The 20,135-nt window shown below is 35.8% G+C and overlaps 1 protein-coding gene across 7 annotated transcripts; it reads left to right on the top strand.

The window, feature by feature from the left end:
* Positions 1–3,301: 3,301 nt before the first annotated feature.
* Positions 3,302–7,646, top strand: LOC130746278 (uncharacterized). Of its 7 annotated transcripts, none has more exons than XM_057598850.1 (4): positions 3,302–3,519; positions 4,080–4,159; positions 6,080–6,115; positions 7,363–7,646. In XM_057598850.1, the coding sequence occupies exons 1-4, from the start codon at positions 3,492–3,494 to the stop codon at positions 7,582–7,584; spliced, it is 366 nt and encodes a 121-aa protein (XP_057454833.1). In that variant the 5' UTR covers positions 3,302–3,491; the 3' UTR covers positions 7,585–7,646. The 7 variants fall into 7 exon arrangements, 3 of the variants coding, with proteins under 3 accessions (XP_057454833.1, XP_057454831.1, XP_057454832.1); XR_009022076.1 differs by lacking the exon at positions 3,302–3,519 and adding an exon at positions 3,697–3,916; XM_057598848.1 differs by lacking the exon at positions 3,302–3,519 and adding an exon at positions 3,698–3,992.
* The last annotated feature ends 12,489 nt before the right edge of the window (positions 7,647–20,135 follow it).

The following is a 20,135-nucleotide window of genomic DNA, read 5'->3' as shown; positions in this document are numbered from 1 at the left end:
CTGCTTTTTCAATTGATCTCATTTCTTGGGATAAAGATACCCTCTTCTTTATCTATAATACTATTGTGAGTAATTCCAGATTTTCAATCCATTCTTATGTGGGGTACTTCATTACTTTGTACAAATATGTGATCTCTCTCATTCATTTTCCTACCATAAATGCATTTTCAGCTGCTATGGGAAGAAGACTAGTTTCTTATTTTCATCCTTAGATTTATTTGTGTATGTAATTACGTTTTCTATTGAATGGAGTAGTGCATCATGTTATTTTCCTTTCTGCATGCATATGCTGCATTTCTTTGTTTGGAATGTCCAGACTAGTCAGCAAACTTTTACTTATTAGTATAGATTCTTGGTCTTATTTTGATCATCTGCAGTAACTGTAAATGGATTCCTAGGTACTAACTATAGCGCATGAAAAGAAGGAAAAGTGGGCACTGCACTTAAACTGTAGACAGTTCCTTTGTTAATTTGTTTCCCTTTTTCTGTAATGAGCTTTAGTTTGTTTGAGGTATCAAACTGATGATGCAGAAAAGCACCTACCTAACCTGAGTTTGAGGCAACAAACGATGCTCAAAAAGTAGGCTGGTAAACAGTAATAAAAGAACATAAAAACACGGGTCCCGTGGTGCAAAATTAAGTAAACAGAAGGACCGTTGTGCAAAATCTCAATAAATGTGGAGCCTTTTTCCGTGGTCCTGCAGTGTTGCAACTTGCAAGCATCACGAGACTCGTGTCTTGCTTTTTATGTATTTATAATTAATTAAATTCATTGTTGAATTGTTCAACGTTCACGTGCTGAGTTCTTTTTCATTCAATGGATTTTGCAACATCGAGGTACATGTGGTGCACGTGTTTCGTTGTGGACATAAACGAGGGCTAGGATTTCGAATATATAGTAAAGAAAAGGAAAACGATTTGGGAAGGAAAAGTGTGTGTGTTGTGACTAAACTTATCTGACATTGGGGTGGGTAATTGCTTTTTGATAGAACATTAGAACCCCAACAAGGTCGTGTCAAGTTTACATGGACTTCTTGCGTCCGATTCCTTGCCGTACATGATGAATGATATAGATCACCCAACCACCAATTATATATCTTTATTTTGGAAAAGACTAATATGGATCTTTATTATTTAGTGTACAAGGAGTATTTCGAACTCTACCCCTTCTCTTCTTCTCCCTTCTCTCCCTCTCAGACCAGTCTACCCCTCTCCCTCCTTGCCGCTCGTTTCTCCGTGATAACCTCTTCTTCTCTAATTGTGTTATGGAATGAACACTCAGAAAAGGTATAGGCCTCAAGCCCTAGTAGAGCAAGGGTGAGATAATAACCTAATATCTTTTAGATAAATAAAGCTCCCTTTTGTAGGGGTAGTAAATTCCTACGTTAATTGGGCTTGTTGGGCTTTAACACTTTCGGCCCAACTCCCATACAATAAGTGACCGCCTACCGCAACCATTATTACATGAAGTCCTAATCTCGCTAAGTCACCTCCCTCGCCACTAGTGAGCGTCTTGCCTACGATCCCGATTGTCCCTGGGCGAGCCCCTTTAGGGAATGGGGGTCTCACCCAGTCCAAATTGTGTCTTCCTCGACGACCCACTCCTCGTCCTTTCCCATTTTTGGTTCCTAAAAGCACACACACATACCAACATCCACCCAATCAAGATTCCTTCACTAGAACATGCCATCATGGAGGCGTCATGGCGACTTGGGTCTTTGAGGAAAGAGCCCCCCTCCCCACGACCAAGTTCTGGAAGACACAACGCACAAAGACTGTGAAACGACGAGGGAAATAGATCCAAGGAAAGGGAGAAATGAATCAATATGAAGTGACAAATCGAGATAGAGATCGTGGGCCAGAAGGAAGGAGCTGGTACAATTGCAGAGGAGTTGAACTAGACTCAAGCTCAGCCATGTAGGTGATGAGCCATAATGGTGGCCCTGCAGTGCGAAGGTGGATTGGCAGTGACGATGAACCTTGTAGGCACCCCGCTTGACTAAACGATGAGTTCGCGTGGGTGGAGACATGTGCGAGATTTTGGAAGTTGCTAGCTAAGGGGGAATTGCAAATGGGTTTAACAGCGATGTCCAGGGAGGTAATGTGATGAGGCTTGGGTTGATGGAGGAATGCAGCAGTGATTTTCTTGCCATGGAACGAAGACCGCATGAGTTCTGGCCAAGGTGAGGAGGCCCTTCCCCTGCGCAAAAGGAAGAGTGGCAAGGATAAAATGATATATTGCATCTATATCCTTTTAAGACTAGTCAATCGTAACCAGTCATTTAAGGAATGTTCCAATATTTCCAGATCCAATGATAATTAATCATAGTGCACAAGTGGATCAAAATAGTAAAGCTCCAACCTAGTCTCACCTTATTTATTTTTATTATTATTATCATCATTATTTTGTCAATGACCATTACCACTTGGAAGATTTTTTTTGAAATTAATATCAAATATATTAAATGCTAGAATGCAAAGAAGCAAGTACATCGTTGTTCACCAAAAGAACCATAAACAACACTACATAACCTCTTCCACCCACACCGTATTAACGTAGGTGTATACATCCCTAGCTAGAAAATCTATTAAAGAATTACCAGCACGTCTGACAAGAAATTATTTTTGGCTCCCGTCTTGAACTTTGGATTACAAAAATTCTTAATTTTATACCCTTTATATTACTTTGGTGAAAATTCATATTGTTATAAGTTGTTACATCTTATGTCTGAATATTCTTGGCTTTAAGAGGAAGTGAAGGTCCATTACAAAGGGTATAGCTAGGATGCGGGGATTCGTTCATCTTACAAAGCATAAAGGCTCATGAATGCCGCGACATATGGTGTGGTGGTAAAACAAACCGTACAAGTATGTGTCTTCTTTTTAATTTCCAGTGGTTTAATGCATATACAGTTACACATTATTATATGTTTAAAGAAAAAAAGACAAACTGTGGGATCCATGAAAAAAAATATCGATTAAGAATTTTCCAACTTGGTACGACCAACGAAGAAATAGAAATAATCTACCACTATAATATATGGATCTCACGTTTTTCTTTTCTAGTTTTTCTACTTCATTACAATTTCTTTTATGATAATTTTCATACACATACATTCTAATTTTGTTTCTCACTAATATAACGTGAGATAAATTTCTTCATATTGATGTATGCTAAGTATTATTTTTCTGATATTAGGTTTTTTTTTTCCTTGTGAAGTGTCAACTCTGAGTATAGGTTTGATTCTATTTGAACCACACAAATAAAGCTAATGTACGTCCTACCTACTAGTGGTCGCACTAAAATTTAATTGGATCATTGCGCAACATGCAAAAGAGTTGATCAAGTCAAATTAAGAATAATCCCACACGCGTTTCTCATTTATCATTAATTCAAGGGATGATTAATGCGAATCACATGTGGATGTGGTGCATGGTGGTGAGCACTATTTTGCTCATTTGCTCGTGATCTTTTTAATTTTTTTTTGTGCATGCTTTGGTGCCTCTTCTCAGGAGTAGGTATGGTGCATCTACCTAGTTGGACGAGTAGCAACAAAACACGTATTAAATGAGGTGTCTTTTCCATTTTTTCTAAAATGATTTTAAAATGATATTGTTTAAATTAAAAGAAGTTTCTAAATTTGCTAAGTGGTCCCTAATTAAATCAGTTACCATGGTAAAAGTAATTGGGTGTCAGATTTTTCAATACCCATTTACCATTTTCCGCCACCCCTTTTGTTTTTCTAGGGTTTTACACAGATTTTATCATCTGGGCAACTGGGTAAACATTGTTGGTCGATGCGGTAGATTCGTGATTCATAATTCATCCGATGGCCTCCATGGGTGTTTTTATCCCACCATGACTGCTATTCTATTCTTTCACGCTTTGCATGTTCCCATGTTCCTCTGTTTTTTGGTTTCTTTCTCTCCCCTTGTGCATTTTTTATATATATTGTGGATTGTGGCTTATCCGAACAATAAAAATCATCTAGGTCTTTAGTTTTGATATTATAGTTTGGATTTTTAGATTTGTGCATTAGGGTTCTTGGTTTTTATGGAAAATTTGGGTATTTTTTCAGGCATTGAGGAGTTTCTACCTGTTGCAAAATCTGCGGTTGCGGTATTCCTCAACCAACATTCAGTAACAAATCTCACTCAGGTACAATCCCTTGCTCTCTCACCCATATGTGCAGGTCCAATGTCTCGCCCCCCTCCTTTTTTTTTCCAGTTTTACATAGATTTTATCATCTGGGTCTTCCATTTTGATGTTAAAGTTTGGATTTTTTGTTTGTGCATCGTCTTGGTATCTATGGAAATTTTGGGTAATAGTTAATAAGCTTGAAATTAACGACAGAGGGAGAGAGAAGACGAAGTTGCACAGACAACATATTTCAAATACTAAGGAAGATGAACCACCAATAACACTCGATCCACGAATAAGTCTGTAAGACCCAGGATTTTAGAATTAAATAAATAATTAATTTCCAACTCACGCATAGGATTTTTTGTCAGCGTGAGGGGAACTTGACTTGTGTTTAATGTTTGGATTAGCGTTATGAAGAAGAAAGTTCAGGAAATGACTAAGAATAGTACTATAATCACTATAGGTTATAGAACGAGCTTTATTCACTTCCGTCTTAGGGCGAAAGCGTTAGTAAAAGGCTAATCCGCTCTTAAAGCACTGTAGAAGCGGAATTCAAAAATATTCAGAGGATTATAAGAATTTCTCTTATTCCTTTCCCTGACGAGTGTTTCGACACGAAACCCTGGAATGTACGAACGATCGTCTTCGATTCTCGGAAGTTTTCCGAAACTGGATCCCTGATAGCTCAAGAACCTTAAAGTAAACTGTTGATGAAGACTTTTTCTATTCGGGGCTTCAAACGAAGATTCCACACATGTACACCCATTTCTTTCGATGTTTCTAATCTTTCTTCAGAAGGAAGTTTTCTCTTCCGACATCAACTGCAAAAAGTAACTTTTCGGGTTAAATCGATTAACACCGTTAGTGAATCGTTTTCTCAAATTCCAAGAAACCTAGTTTGAGTTCTGGAATTCTTTCGCCGGATTCTATCTTATAATTCACAGAGGAATGTGCAGGAAAAATCGGAATCGCGAAATATTCATTTTCCCGCATTTTCCATTTCCTATAAATAGCTTGAAAAAAATCAAAACTTCATCACCACCATCAACACCCAAACCCGCGAGCTTCAAGGAGAGAAAGGGAGGAGATCTTTTCGCCGATTCTTGTCTGATCGTCGCACAGTTCGTTGCTACGCGTAGGCCTCAAGGTACTCATGCTTTTCCTTACCTCTGATCGTAAATTCTGTCACTTTTCTCTATGTCTTTCTGTGCTCAAAGTTTTGACCTTTTTGTAAAAATGTCCAAATAACTCGATCTCTCTATCTAAACTTATTCCCTGCATGCCCAAGAGCATGTTTAGCGGATTACATTTCGCCGAATCTCGCCGAATTGCCGCCGAGTTTCAATTCTGCTAAAAAAACCCATTTTTGACCAAAGCTTCGCCCTTTAGACTTAAAACTCTCGACTGAGCTTAGCGTTAGTAGGATTAGTCGTCATAATCGTCATTGGTATCGACCCCATCTAATTTGTTTTTCGAAATTCTGATTTTGAGTTTCCGAGCTAAAAATCTTGACCAAAATACCCCTGTTCTATTTTTCGATCCGATAATTTTTTTGAGAGTTTCCCTGGCCTAGATATCGCCTAAGAATACCTAGGAATTGAATTAGATCGAAGAAAAAGTTCGGAAACCCTATTTTTGAGAGTGGCCGAAACCTATTTGTTAGGGTACCGTGTCCAAAAATAATTTTTGGGTCTCTATGACCTGAGCCATTGCGTAGCTCTTTCGATTGTCAAAATTTTGGCTTTGGTTTCGTGTCATTCCGAGTTCTGTAGCTCGAGTTATGCTCGTTTTAGCGAACGAAGTCTCCGTTGTTCATTCGTGCCCCAAATGTGAACTCTGAAGCTTTAAAAGATTTCTTTACGATTTCGATTAGTATTATTAGATCGTGTTGCTCCTAGTGAGGCTTGTGTTGATGATTGTGTTTCCTTGTTCTAGGTTCACAACTTCCATGCACAACTTCTACTCACGAAGGTAAGAGTAACTCATTTTTAGAGCGTCTTTGAGTCTTGCCTGCTTTTATCGCACTGCCTGCGTTTGAGATGAAGATGTTTATATTGATTGACATTGGATTATGATTATTGTGCTTGCAATGTTGTATGCTTGCTTATGTTGACTGTTTCTGAGGCTTGAGCCAAATGTTTTTTGAAGGCTTCGGCCGAGTGAACTTATTGAGACGTGTGTCTCCGTTTTCTGAGAGGCTTCGGTCGTTTACTGGTTTCTGTCATTGAGCTGAGTTGGTATGCAATTGAATTGATTTATGTTCGTTGATAATAGGAATAACATGTGGTTACTCCGAATTAATAATTGGTTTGGTCATTGTCGTTGACTGACTTGGCATATAGGGCCTAAGCCTAAGAGGCGATCAGGTGATTGTGTTCACCTGGTTGTTCTGCCTTGTGTGGCGATAAGCGGCAATGAGGTGGTTGTGTCCACCCGAATGTCCCGCCTTGTGTGGCGCAATAAGTGGCGGTCAGGTGATTGTGTTCACCCGGTTGTCCCGTCTTGAGTGACGTATAAGTGGCGGTCAGGTGATTGTGTTCACCCGGTTGTCCCGTCTTGAGTGACGTATAAGTGGCGTTCAGGTGATTGTGTTCACCCGGTTGTCCCGTCTTGAGTGACGTATAAGTGGCGTTCAGGTGATTGTGTTCACCCGGTTGTCCCGTCTTGTGTGGCGCAATAAGTGGCGATGAGGTGGATTTGTCCCACGTGATTGTCCCGTCTTTTGAGACGTTATAAAGTGGCGATGAGGTGGGTTTGTCCCACGTGATTGTCCCGTCTTGCGAGACGTTATTGTTTGATTGATATTGTTGAGGTTGTTGATATCTGATTTGATGTTGTATTGTTGAAGTTGTTGATATCTGATTTGATGTTGTATTGTTGTTGTTGTTGATATCTGATTTGATGTTATATTGTCGATTTTATTGTTATCTGATTTAAACCTAGGGTGTTAAGTTGTGGATACCTGAATAAATATAAGTTGTTAAGTTGTTGATATCCGAGTTAAAACCATATTGTTGATTTTGCTAATATGCTGATATATGATTTGATCTCATGTTGGTAGATATATGGTGTTATCTATCTTGAATTAAGTTGCTAGCGTATGTGCCATGTTACGCACTTAAACTTTGATAGCATGCTTTTCCCTCTTATGCGTGGTAATGGCATGGATTTAACCCTTTCTATTTGCTACCTGTTGTTTGGACGCTTAACGCTATTAGACGATGGAGATCCTTCCGCCGAAGCTTAGCTGCTCGAGTTGGAGATCTGGTCGTAGGCGGTGGAGTAGAGGTGTAAGAAGCAGCTTTGCTTCTCCTTTGTGGATTATGTTTGAGTCTCCTTTTCTATATGAGAACTCTGTTATTAAAACCTCGCTTCTGCCACTATTAAAGTGCGCATACTTATTTTTGAACCTTACTTATGGTGTTGTAAACTATTATTAGAGTATATCGGGAAACAGGTTATTTAAATAAAGTTATGAGATGTTTCCAACCTTTTAGCTGAAGTGTTTAGTTGCTTTTCAGAAGAAAAAAAAAATTCCCTTGGATTTTAGGGATTTCAGAATAGTCCTTAGACTTTGTTAGGTTACTAATGTGATTCCTCAGTTGAGAAATTGGGGCGTTACAAAGTCGTTCCACTCAGCACTTGATCCTTGATCGGTGAAAGAGAACCAAAATGGAAGATGAAAAAAGTGATATTTGGGTTTCTCCTCTCTGAAAGATTAAGAATTGAAGATGAAGAAGTATGAGAATATGGTTTACTGGAGTGTTGAGGATGAACAAGAACAATAGAATATGAACCATTAATGTCTGTTTCAATCTTCAAACAAAATCTCACTCATGGTAAAAACTCATATTAACCAGAGACAACTTTTTAACAATTGCTAAAAAATCTTTCTCAAAATTAATATAATAAACTATTTTGAATTTATAGAAAAAATGGAAATTGATGGAAAATAAAAAATCTGGTATAATAATTGCCACATGTCTCTTTTCTATTTGAGAGACCACATGCAGACGCCACACCCACATTTTCCCACAGGCACCACAGAATTCACCGTTTTTTTTAGTCAATTGTAATTAGAGTAAAGCAATTACGCAATCAAATAACACTTACATCTGATCAAATAAATAGGGAAAACTATCGATGATGATTGTAGTAGATCAAGGAACGTAATCCTGTCGAAATATAGGGCAAACCTTTGATTTTAATTTATGTGCAAGTGGTTTATCTGTGATGTTGAATCATCTATTGGAAGGTGATAGGCCATGCGGGGGTATGGGTGGGAGATGATCTTCATATAAATCATCTGCAGATGATATTCTTTTGTTATGTGAAAGTGAATCCTTGCAGGCTAGATGCACATGTACGAGTACGATATCAGGTATGAGTGCGGTACCGGGTACGAGGTACAAAGAGAGCGATTTGGCATGCTTCATTGTGGTTTGAATCGCTTTCTTTCCTAAAAATAATAATAATCAAATACGTTCTTTTAAATAAAGACTTAAATGCACTCTTGGACCCTCAAGTTTACATTTTTTGCGATTGTTGACCCTGATATTATTTTTTACGAAACGAGACCCTCTCCAGGAAATTTGCATGCAGAAGATGGCTGGTCTTTTTGCCTGGAGAGGGTTTTGGTTCATAGAAAAATAAGATTAGGGTCAACAATCGCAAAAAATGTAAACTTGGGGGTCGAAAAGTGCATTTAAGCCTTAAATAAATAAAGAAATAGTTCGACATGCGTCATGGTGGCTTGAACCGCTTTCTTCAAAAAATAATCAAACACTTTCTTTTAAAGAAATGAAGAAACAGTCGGCACGTGTCATTATGGCTTGAATCGTTTTCTTTTTAAATTAAATTAATGTCTTTTCAAAATTAAAAATAAATTCTAGAATTAAGTTAACCTTTGAGCCCTTTAATAGAGGTACGTAGGAGCGGGAACACCTGCCAGACACCAAATAAAAAAACCCTAAAAATATCTTTTGTTTTGTTAAAACTACGTAGTCTCAATGTCTCTTCACAGAGAATACGTAGGCCGAGATATTTAGCCCAACAGGCACCCTAAAATTAAAACCTTCTTTTTTTCCTTATGAAAGCCAATAAAATATTATAATAAAGAAGACATGAAAAAGATAAAATAAGAGAAAATGGGGTAGAATAAGTACTTTTCAAAGTTAAGGAATCTTGCATAATTAATCTTAGCTACTGTCTTATAACGAGTGTCGTGGGGTGCTTATAGCTTTCTCACACGTAATAGATTCCCGAATCATAAGATTGTATGTGTTGAAAGAATTTGGGATTATCATTTAGTTCGTTTATTCTAGTAGGTCAAAGGGATATGGCCAAAGTGTCCTTATAGTATGGAGCATTTTTCTATGGGGTTGGAAAATATCACGCTATCTTTCCGGAATGTGCCTGCGCGCAAGAACATTTCTTGGACCCCCCCCCCCCAATGGGTGTGATTTTGAAATTTAATGTAGATGGAGCGTGCAAAGGTAATCAAAGCATAAGTGGAATATCGGGTGTTCTACGTGATCATAATGGAAAAGGGTTGTGTTATTTTGCTAAAGGAACATGTCACTTATGGGCTTATGTTCCAGTATAGAAACAATAATGACAGTGATAGGCCTAAAACTCTAGCGGAAGTAGGATCTTGTAATTACCTAGCCGCCTATGTAATAAATGCCAAAACGTCATTTCTCAAGGTACAAGTTTTCTCTTTTATAGGGGTACATTGAAACCCTATGAAATAAGCTAATTGGGATGTTTGGGCCTTATAAATCTCGGCCCAACAACCCTTACATTCACTCACCCACCCTATGTCGGTCGTTTTCTATTCCTCGAATACTAGCACATAGTCATCACGCCTAGTCGCCTTTTGCTAGGCTACTCTAATCGCCCTTTGACGGCTATGGGTGGGGCCTCTATTGTGGTGAAGAGTCTCGCCCAGCCTAGCTTATGAGATAGACGTACATGCCATTTTACATGCTATGTTATTTTGTTAGCAGTTTAACATTCAAAATATTATTATTCAGAGTGATTCTTTTTTGGTAGTTGGTTGGGCAATGTGTGGGGATAAACATTGTTCAAAGCTAGTGTAGGAGTTTAATTTGATTATTTGATGTCTGTTGTGAATTTTATTAAGGTACAACATGTTATGCGGGGAGGTAATGTAATTGCAGACTATTTAGCTAATTAATCAAGGATGTGGTAGGGAGTGTTATAAATAAAGAGTAAGCAAGTAAATAAGATAGGAGAATAGAGAAACAAGAGATAGAGAAATAGTGTGATGATGATACTTTGCTAGGTGCAGACTACCTTGTATTTATAATATTAGGTTTGGAGTGTTGAACAAGTATACATGTGGGCCTGGCCCATGGACTCTTAACTCTGATGGGCATCCAAATATTCATAACACTCCCCCTTGGATGATTATCCCTTAAGAATGTGTCTCATTAAAACCTTACTAGGAAAACCCAGTGGGATAAAAACCTAGTGAAGGAAAAAGAGTACATCATTCTATAGTCCGTCTTTATACATTGTCTCATTAAAAACCTTACCATGAAAAACCCAATGGGAAAAAAACACGGTTAAGGAAAAAAGAGTACAATGCATTTTAATTGAGATCTTTGAGTCGACGAACTCTCATATTCCGCACAAGCTTTTCAAATGTTGTAGTTGGAAGAGCATTCGTAAATAAGTCTGCTAAATTATCACTTGAACGAATTTGTTGGATGTTTATGTCACCATTCTTTTGTAGATCATGAGTGAAGAAGAGCTTCGGTGATATTTGCTTTGTCTCATCTCCCTTGATGTATCCTTCTTTTGATTGAGCAGTGCATGTAGTATTATCTTCATATATAGTTGTTGGCGGCATCTTTCCAGAGGACAAATCACCAATATCAAGTACGCATTGAATCACGAATCTCAGCCAAACGTATTCTCGTCTTTCCTCATGTAATGCTAATATTCTTGCATGGTTAGCTGAGGTGGCTATCATAGTTTGTTTCACAGATCTCCATGAAATGGTTGTTCCTCCACATGTAAACAAGTAACATGTTTGAGATATTTAGACAAATATCCAGCATCTGCATAACCAATTTGATCAAGCTTGGACATATAGGGGAAAAATAAACGCATATCCATTGTGCCTTTAAGATAATGAAAGACTTGTTTTCTTCCATTCCAATGTCTTCGTGTAGGTGAAGAACTATATCTTGCTAATAAGTTAATAGCAAATGATATATCAAGTCGAGTATGACTAGCCAGATACATTAATGCTCTGATAGCACTAAGATATGGTACTTCAGGACCAAATAATTCTTCATTCTTTTCTCAAGGTCTAAAAGGATCTTTATCTACATTTAATGACCTTACAATCAATAGAGTGCACAATGTACTTGATTTTTCCATATAGAATCCTTTTAGTACCTGTGCAATATAAGTCCCTTGGTACATAAATACCTCATCTTTTAGATACACAATTGATAAGGCTAGACAAAAGTTTCATTCTCAACTCTTTTATCTCAAATTCTTTCTTTAGCAAATCTACAACTTTTGTGAACTCTTAAACCATTGTCATAAACATTAATTATGACATAAACAATCTCATATCTCATCATAAATGCATGAGTTTGTTAGGTCATTTTGTGACCGTGCTTAAGCAAATAATCATCTAGATTGCTTCAATATAGTAATTTGTTCATTGTTGAGAACATGAATTGTGTGCTTTAGGCATCTTACAATCTTCAAGGAGTTTTATAGAGATATCAATCTAAAGTGAGTCATACCAATAAGTTGTAACTCCAAGTATCCACCACGATTCACACGTGTGTCTTAAATATGACAACATTATTTCATTTTACTACAAAGACTCTTTAAGCCTTATCGTCTTTATACCTTTAGGGTATAGATATGAGGTCCAAAGACCCTTAAATTCAGCAAATGCACTGTTTCTTTCTAGGCTAAAAAACACTTTTGACCCCTGATGTTTTAAGTTTGTGCAAATTTTGCCCCTACTATATTTTTGTCGATGTTTCTACCCCTCATGTTTTCAAACAGTGCACCATCTACCCCTCCGTCAGTCAGACGTTAAAAAACTAACGGAATGAGCTGATTTGATTTTTTTTTAAAATATTTTTTGGACCTAGCACGTGGAAATTAGAAGTGAAATTGGAAAAAAGAGGCGTGAGAGATTCAAACTCAAGACCTGTAAGTAGCAAAACATGCATTTAACCAGTTCAGTTACATACATAATTGATATATACATCAAGCAAATTTAATTTATATCATTCCTTGATCATCATCAACTTCATATACTTCTATTCATCTCTTCAATCAACTCAGGAACCTCTCTTGAGAAAGCCTGACTGACGGAGGGGTAGACGGTGCACTATTTGAAAACATGAGGGGTAGAAACGTCGACAAAAATAGAGTAGGGACAGAATTTGCACAAACTTAAAACATTAGGGGCCAAAAATGCTTTTTAGCCTTCTTTCTATTTATGGCCAATCATACCCATTCATTTATTTTTTGGGTTCAAGATTCTCGCACATATTTCTAATATCGAGCGCTACTTCATCATGTCGACAATTCTTCATATTTTGGTTCCTTGTTTCGACTAGTAGAGACATAATCATATGAGATCTCTTCAATAAATAATTACAGGTACCTGAACCTCTTTAGGAGGAATAAACATTTTTGTAGTCTCTACACTTTTCAAGATAGTTTTCCTCCTCAACAAGACCATCATCCTTCTCTATGATATATATTTTTGAACCAAGTTTTAGGCATGTCTTAGTCTAATAATAAATTTTCCAACTGGGATATTAAGTAAGAGAAGGGTATTTGCAGCATATAAGAAATTTAATAATTCCTTTTAGGTCAGAGAATGCATCTTTTGAACTTTTGGTTCATAGTGCGAGTGTACATATGCATTCTTCACAAATTTTCAGAGCTGCTTAATTTCCTCTCCCCTAATGCTGAGAAACAATAAGTAAGATATGAAATATCTATCGATAATGGCTCAAATTGATTACATAATCTCAGCTTTTCTTGTGGTCCCACCTTAGTGCGTTGTGGTGGAGCAATTGAAAATATATAACGCACATTGAAAATTCTTAGATGGGAGATATTAAGTTCTTGACCATGAACCAATTACAATGGGGAGAATTCTAATGAATTGTTGGCTTGATGCGTGTCAATGCTGCTAATTGCAAAATCACATGTCCATAAATAAGGATAGTTGTTCTCATATGTAATTGTCTAGCTATAAATAAGAGGCATTCAACTAAACAACTCAGCTAGATCATTTGAATACGAACGTGTGCAACTAGATATTCAAAATCATGTCATTTACCAACTTGATCAAGGTTGGAATTTTCACTCTATCAATATTGAGAATTGATGACATATATTTGGTCATTTATTCGATGCATCGATAAATTTATGAAATACTTAAATGACCCATAAAAAGAGTGAATACGTGCACATGTATCGCATCTAATATACTCAAGAGTATGAGAGATTAAACTCATATATTTCACCAATTATTAATTGGTCATGAGAACAATATATAAGAATTCATTATATTGGAGAATCTCCATGCTCTTCGATGGGTACTCATATGAATTCATATACTTTCGCATCATAAGACTCGGGATGGTCTAACCGGTCACGCCAATCACATTCAATTTGTTCCATATATATAACTTTCTAATTCAAAATAATACTTCAATGTTTGAAGTAAAATTTTCTGACGTTTTAAATCCTTTAAGGATTTTGATATTTTCAACCCATAGTTTATCGTTACATCAATTAGATGTAAATAAAGTCCTTCAAGACTTTCAAATTAATAAGGGATTTGTGTACATGACAGTTGTGTCACAAGATCAGTATTGCATCACATAATTTCCTTTAACTCATATCCATCACATGGAAAAACTCAATAGGTTTGACATCTTTACATGTCTTGATTACTACCGATCCAAGCAATATCTAGCAACAATGTTTATATATGCTCTTTATATTTATATACTTTGATATCAATTTAAGGGGTTATAATGGGAGTAGAAAGCATGAGATCATGCGCCAATGTGAGACTGTAACTCACACTTTAATTCTCAACATTCGCCCCCTAAGTGTAAGTCACAAACATATTATTATGCTCCCTCTCAGCAAGCTATTAGTAATTGCACTGCAATTTGCTTCATCACCGTGCCAATAGGACACATTGACTGACCACCACATTGTGTCAGGAAGACTTCTGATATAAGGAGTCATTATCATGGCTAATACCATTTATAGGATTGCAACCGCATCTGGGGTTGTTTCTTGAAAAATATAAGATTATTGATCTATGGATCTTTTCAAGATTGTCAATGATTCCTTTTAAAATATTGCTTTGAAATTTCATAGGCTTCTTCTAGAGAGCCACCACAAAGTTTCATTTCATGAAACAAATGAAACAATATCAAATATACAATTTGATGTTCTTCAGGGACAATTACCCATGCCTTAAAGGATCACAACTTTTGTCATGTTTGTGGAAATATTTACTTTAGGGAATATCTCAATCATTCCTTAATATAGCAGTAGCTTACATGATAGACACATCTCTTTCAATCACCTTGATCATTTATCATGATTTAAAAAAAAAAAAATCAATTACAGTGCTTCTCGACTGTAAGACTATGAATCTTCTTGATTCATTCAAAATAATTCAATTATAGTACTTCTGGACTGTAAGGCTATGAATCTTCTTAATTCATGCAAAATAATTCAATTACTGTAACGCTATGAATCTTCTTGATTCATGCAAAATAATTCAACTACAGTGATTCTGGACTGTAAGACTTTGAATTTTCTTGATTTAAGGCTATGAATCAAGATCTTCTTGATTCATGCAAAATAATTCAATGACAGTGCTTCTGGACCGTAAGGCTATGAATCTTGGATTCATGCAAAAATTGGTACTTAAATGATTCAAAAAAGAAGAGGAGAAGGAAGAAGAAAAAAAAATTATAACCTTCCACATGGATGTGGTACTTACTCTGGAAGTGACACTTATTCTTTCACTTATGAATTATGGAGAGACTATCGTGCTGATAACGTGTTATAAATAAAGAGTAAGCAAGTAAATAAGATAGGAGAATAGAGAAACAAGAGATAGAGAAATAGTGTGATGAGATACTCTCCCTTGTATTTATAATATTAAGTTTGAAGTGTTGAACAAGTATACATGTGGGTCTGGCCCATTGACTCTTAACTCTGATGAGCATCCAAATATTCATAACAGGGAGGAAATATACAAGGTTTCTTTGTGAACTTGTGTAAATACCTTTGGTTGTTCTCATGCTTTTTTTTTTAGAAATTCTCGTGCTTATTTATTTTCAATAGTTACTAGTGTTTTTTACCCGTGCGTTGCACGACAAATTTCGTTATTGTATTTAAGACATCAATCAATACTTTCAAATAAGTTGAAATACTAAGAATGAAAAAAATCATAATAAGAATAAAGATATTTTAAAAATTTAAATTGTGAAACTCAATTATAGTATATTGTACTCATACACTCATTTAACAAATATAAAGATTAAAAATATAAATGAATCAATCGGTAAATATCTTCATTTATGCGAGGTACAAAAGATTTTTGCTTACCAAGATGAAAATACATATATCTGGATCTATTAGGTTGCGGACCAACAAAATGAAAAAAGAAAAAAGAGTACGATGAAGAGCAAGAAAAGGAATGATCAAACATTTGTAAAGATCAGTAGAACCTAACAAAGAGTAAGAGAAGTTGGAGCATTTTTCAAAATAGGTTTGGATTTAGAAGAAGGTTAGAGCATTGCAATCCAAAAGAATCAAACAGCTGCGATGTAAAGACGGGACTTACTAAACTTCATAGGTCAAGTTAGTGGAGAGGATTTGTATACTCCGGTTATACATTCTATTTACCTATCTAAATATAGTAGTAACCTCTCAATCAAATTGTTGTTTCTAGAAAGAATAAAACTTTAAACAAAATATAAAAGTAAATATATTAATTATTTCCATAAAGAATAATTTAAGAACACCAATAAAAAACACTTTAAATATCCAAAAATAGAAACTAAAATACAATTTAATATCAGAGCTACAAAAGCTAGGAATCTTAAACTACCAATCCTAAAACCTATAACTTGAAACACATCAAATATTCTCCTTGTTAAATAGGCCTCATTCTCCTTCCCATATTTGTCAACCCCCCCCCCCCCCCCCCCCGCCCCGCCCAAAGTACCCCATTAACGCTCCAGTAGACTACGAATAAATGCACGCCAAATCAGCACAGTCATCAGTCTAATATTGGACGCAGGGACCCATCAAGAAATCCTGGATAAGTTTCCAACTGGTAAAGAGCCAATAAGAATCCAGTTTAAATGCACATATAGGAAAAACTACAAAAAGCCTTTGATAGAAAAAAAAAGCAAATAACTCATGATTGTTCATGTTCTGTTCTAGATACTCATGTTGTAGACAAAAAAGTAAATAACTTAAAAGGGACATGACAAATGATAAAAAGTCTTCTTCAGTTATATGATAGACATCTAGTTCCTATCCATGCCATCTGCTGAAGATAGTACAGACAACAGAGAAAGATTTGAAAAAATAATCTTTTAAAAAGGAGAGGAAGCTGGAAACATAAGAGAATTTTATAAGAAACCAAAACCATCTAGCTCAATGTCAAACACGAACTCATCTATCTGAAAAAGCAGCACATTCCAATGTCCCCCGAAATTGCATCCCCAAATACAATCTGTCAAATAAGAGCAAATATGATTCTATAATAGATGATCCTTTCCCCATGTGGCTTCTAGCCTCATATCAAATTGCAAGTAAAAAACTCAGAATCAGATGAGACAAAAAATTCGTGAAAGCATATATGTCAGGCCTTTTACTTAAGCATCAATCCATGATTGCTTCAGGGACATTTTATCTAGGCAAGAAAACATTCACATGGAAAAATCAAAATACACTGAATGCTAGTCATAAATAAAGAGTACAAAAAAATAAAAGTTTGAGATAAGAATCAAAATATATCATTTGGAGGTCTTCTTCTATTAATCTTCCTTGTTGTTCATCATATGCTAATATTGTAAGGGAACTTAGAGAACAACTGTTGTAACCTAAGGATGCGTCAGTTCAATGATATGGGAGAACTACTAATTAAATGTATGATTAACTTCTCAGTTCTCACCTGTATCTATAATAAAATCCAGATTGCAAGAAGCAATGTATAGGTGCGTGGAGTATAAAAAGAGAAACATTGGAATGTGTAACTGCAGCATTCAAAGGCTGCGCATGAAAAATACACTATAAGAAGGAATATCATATATGATGAGTGAGATGAGTGAGAATTCTCGACCATTTAGCAGTAATTAATCACATCATATGGAGGATTTCAAACACCAATACAAAGACTTAAATTAATGACCCGAAGCTTTAGAGCAAATACCTGCAAGTATAATGAATTCAATCAATGATATCTTCAGTGAAAACATTTCTAATCTAGCCAATCAATCAAAGCAGTCTACAATGAAAAATAATGTCCAAATCCAATCTATAACCTGGAATTTGAAAGTATTGAAAGCAATTTATAGGAAAAGATAAAATTAATTGAGGAGTTGAGCATTTAACCTGGAACCTCCACATAGACCTATCAGAGGAAGAGGAGTTTGAAAAACAAATAACAAATGATAAAAGCAGTGCATTTAGTAACACACAAACAATAAGAGACATTACAAAACAAAAGAACAAATCAGAAAAACCTCGGGGAATGAAGAAGAAAAATAATCTTTTAGTTTATCTTAGGTGATTAGGTGATAAAACTGGAACTTAATTGTTCAGTTCTTAGTCTGTAGGCCAAGAGTTATATTCAAAATTTTACATGTTATGAAAATGTTGCCTTGATAATGGTTATGAAAAAAATTAAATCATGTAGTATGAGAACTTACCATGTTAAGTTCCCTGCAACTTGATGGTTTCCTCTTGCGGCTGCCCCATTCTCTTCGGTGTTCATACTCATAATAAGTACTAACGATTTCCTGCAAACAAATCATATACATATGCCCGTAATGGAACAAACAGAGTGAAAGACTGTCACTGGCTTACTGCGATTCTGCAAGGAAGTTAAACAGATAAGATGAGATGCTTGAAATGAAATTAGGGATTGATGAGAACATAGCACATTAAAGCACAAAACAATTTAATTCTTTTCACCAATGGTGGTTAGTGATTTAAAAATAGTTGCATTAAGAATAGTAAGCATTGAAGATAGGATATCATGAACTAAAGCAAACAGGACCCTAAGGTTTTGTTGTCTTTCTCATCATAAATCAATTAAATCAATTGTTAAGGTTTGCTTAAGGTTGAGGAAAAAAACAAATCCAAAAAAGCACCAGTAGAAAAATCCTTGCTAAACTATGTTAATAACAAAATAACACCAAAATTAAATTAACCAACTTTAGGTGATAGTAACTGTATAAAAGCTATTTCAAAACCCAATAAACTCTAATCACATAACTTGACAGTGCAAGATACAGAGACAATAGTCATCCGAAATAAGAAACTCATTTTAAAAACAATCTCATTGGTTTAAAATTCACCAGATTATGATGAGAAACCTTAGAATAATATTCATGAGCGAAAAATATAAGCTATAATCTTCTATGTTATACTACACATACATAGCTCTTTATAGGCACCTTAAGATTGATTGGGAGCAAATCAATTTTCAAGGGCACTCCTAATCTGTATAGCATTTTGTTAGGAAATCCACATTTCAAATTAAATGAGATAGTGCAGTGTTCCCCCCTCAAAAAAATAAAAATAAGAGACAAAAAAACTAAGAGAACAAAAAGCAATTTGGCATAACATACCTCGGGTACAATCATAGTTGATCCCTTCACTGCATTTTAGCCAGCAAAAAGTAAACTTTTTGACTCTGCTAAAATACTTCACCATATGTCCTAAATTAAAGCAGAAATCAGCTTTCAACTTTAAAGGGATATTATCAAACAAAACCAAAGAAAGGAAACTTCTTCTGCTCACTTCTGATTCAAGTTAGGATGAGAGTGGATTGTGCCTACAAAAATAAAATACCTAGAAAAAAGTGGTACAAATGTGTTGTCAAGTTGGCCATGTAGGCTTTCAATGAAAAACTTACAATCACAGCTAGAACCAAGAACCAAAGCAACTCGTAAAAGTATAACCAGTAACTTCACAATTAGATGCTTCACAATTATCACAAAAACTAAAGAAGAACTCATACTCCTGAATGCACAAATTCACATTTAAAATATAGGTCAGTTCAAAAAAATATAAACAAACCTCAAGCTAATGCATAATATTTTTAATTCTTAAATGGGGTGAACTAAATCAGTAGAAAATGGAGACATGAGAAGAAAATGGCTTTGGCTTCCTCTTCTAAGTAATCTAGTTTGGCTTCCAATTCTTCTTCTTGGAGCCCACCGACACATGTCAACTCCTTTGCATCTGAATGTTCAGACTTCAGATCCATTACTGTTTTCTTTGTCAACACCATCATTAAAGTGCTCTTGAAATTTTTGAATGGTCAATAAGGTTTGCTATACCTCAGTAGCAGAAAAAGGCAAAGAAAAAGTTCACCTTGTTGAGTTCTTGAATAGCACTTGAATAGTCATGGCTAACAGAAGAGCTGAACATCCTTTTTGATTGAGGACATGCAGCTACTATTCTTCTAAGGAACATTTTAATCACCTCCAGCTACTAATTCTACAGTTGCAAGAAAAAGAAAAATTCAATTAAAGTACATTTGCTAATAAGCACACAAAGCAAAGGAATCCCATTATCTTGAATTTCAATGTAATTGCCACAAAACAGCCTAAGTGAGTGTTTCTCATTCAGCAGAGTTTGCATCATGTAAAATGGAAGCCTTGCAATTTGGTGCATTTGGCTGAAGAGGAATGCT

This window comes from Lotus japonicus, chromosome 3, assembly GCF_012489685.1.
Source record: "Lotus japonicus ecotype B-129 chromosome 3, LjGifu_v1.2".
Classification (NCBI taxonomy): Eukaryota; Viridiplantae; Streptophyta; class Magnoliopsida; order Fabales; family Fabaceae; genus Lotus; species Lotus japonicus.
This window is presented reverse-complemented; position numbering and strand designations above follow the sequence as displayed.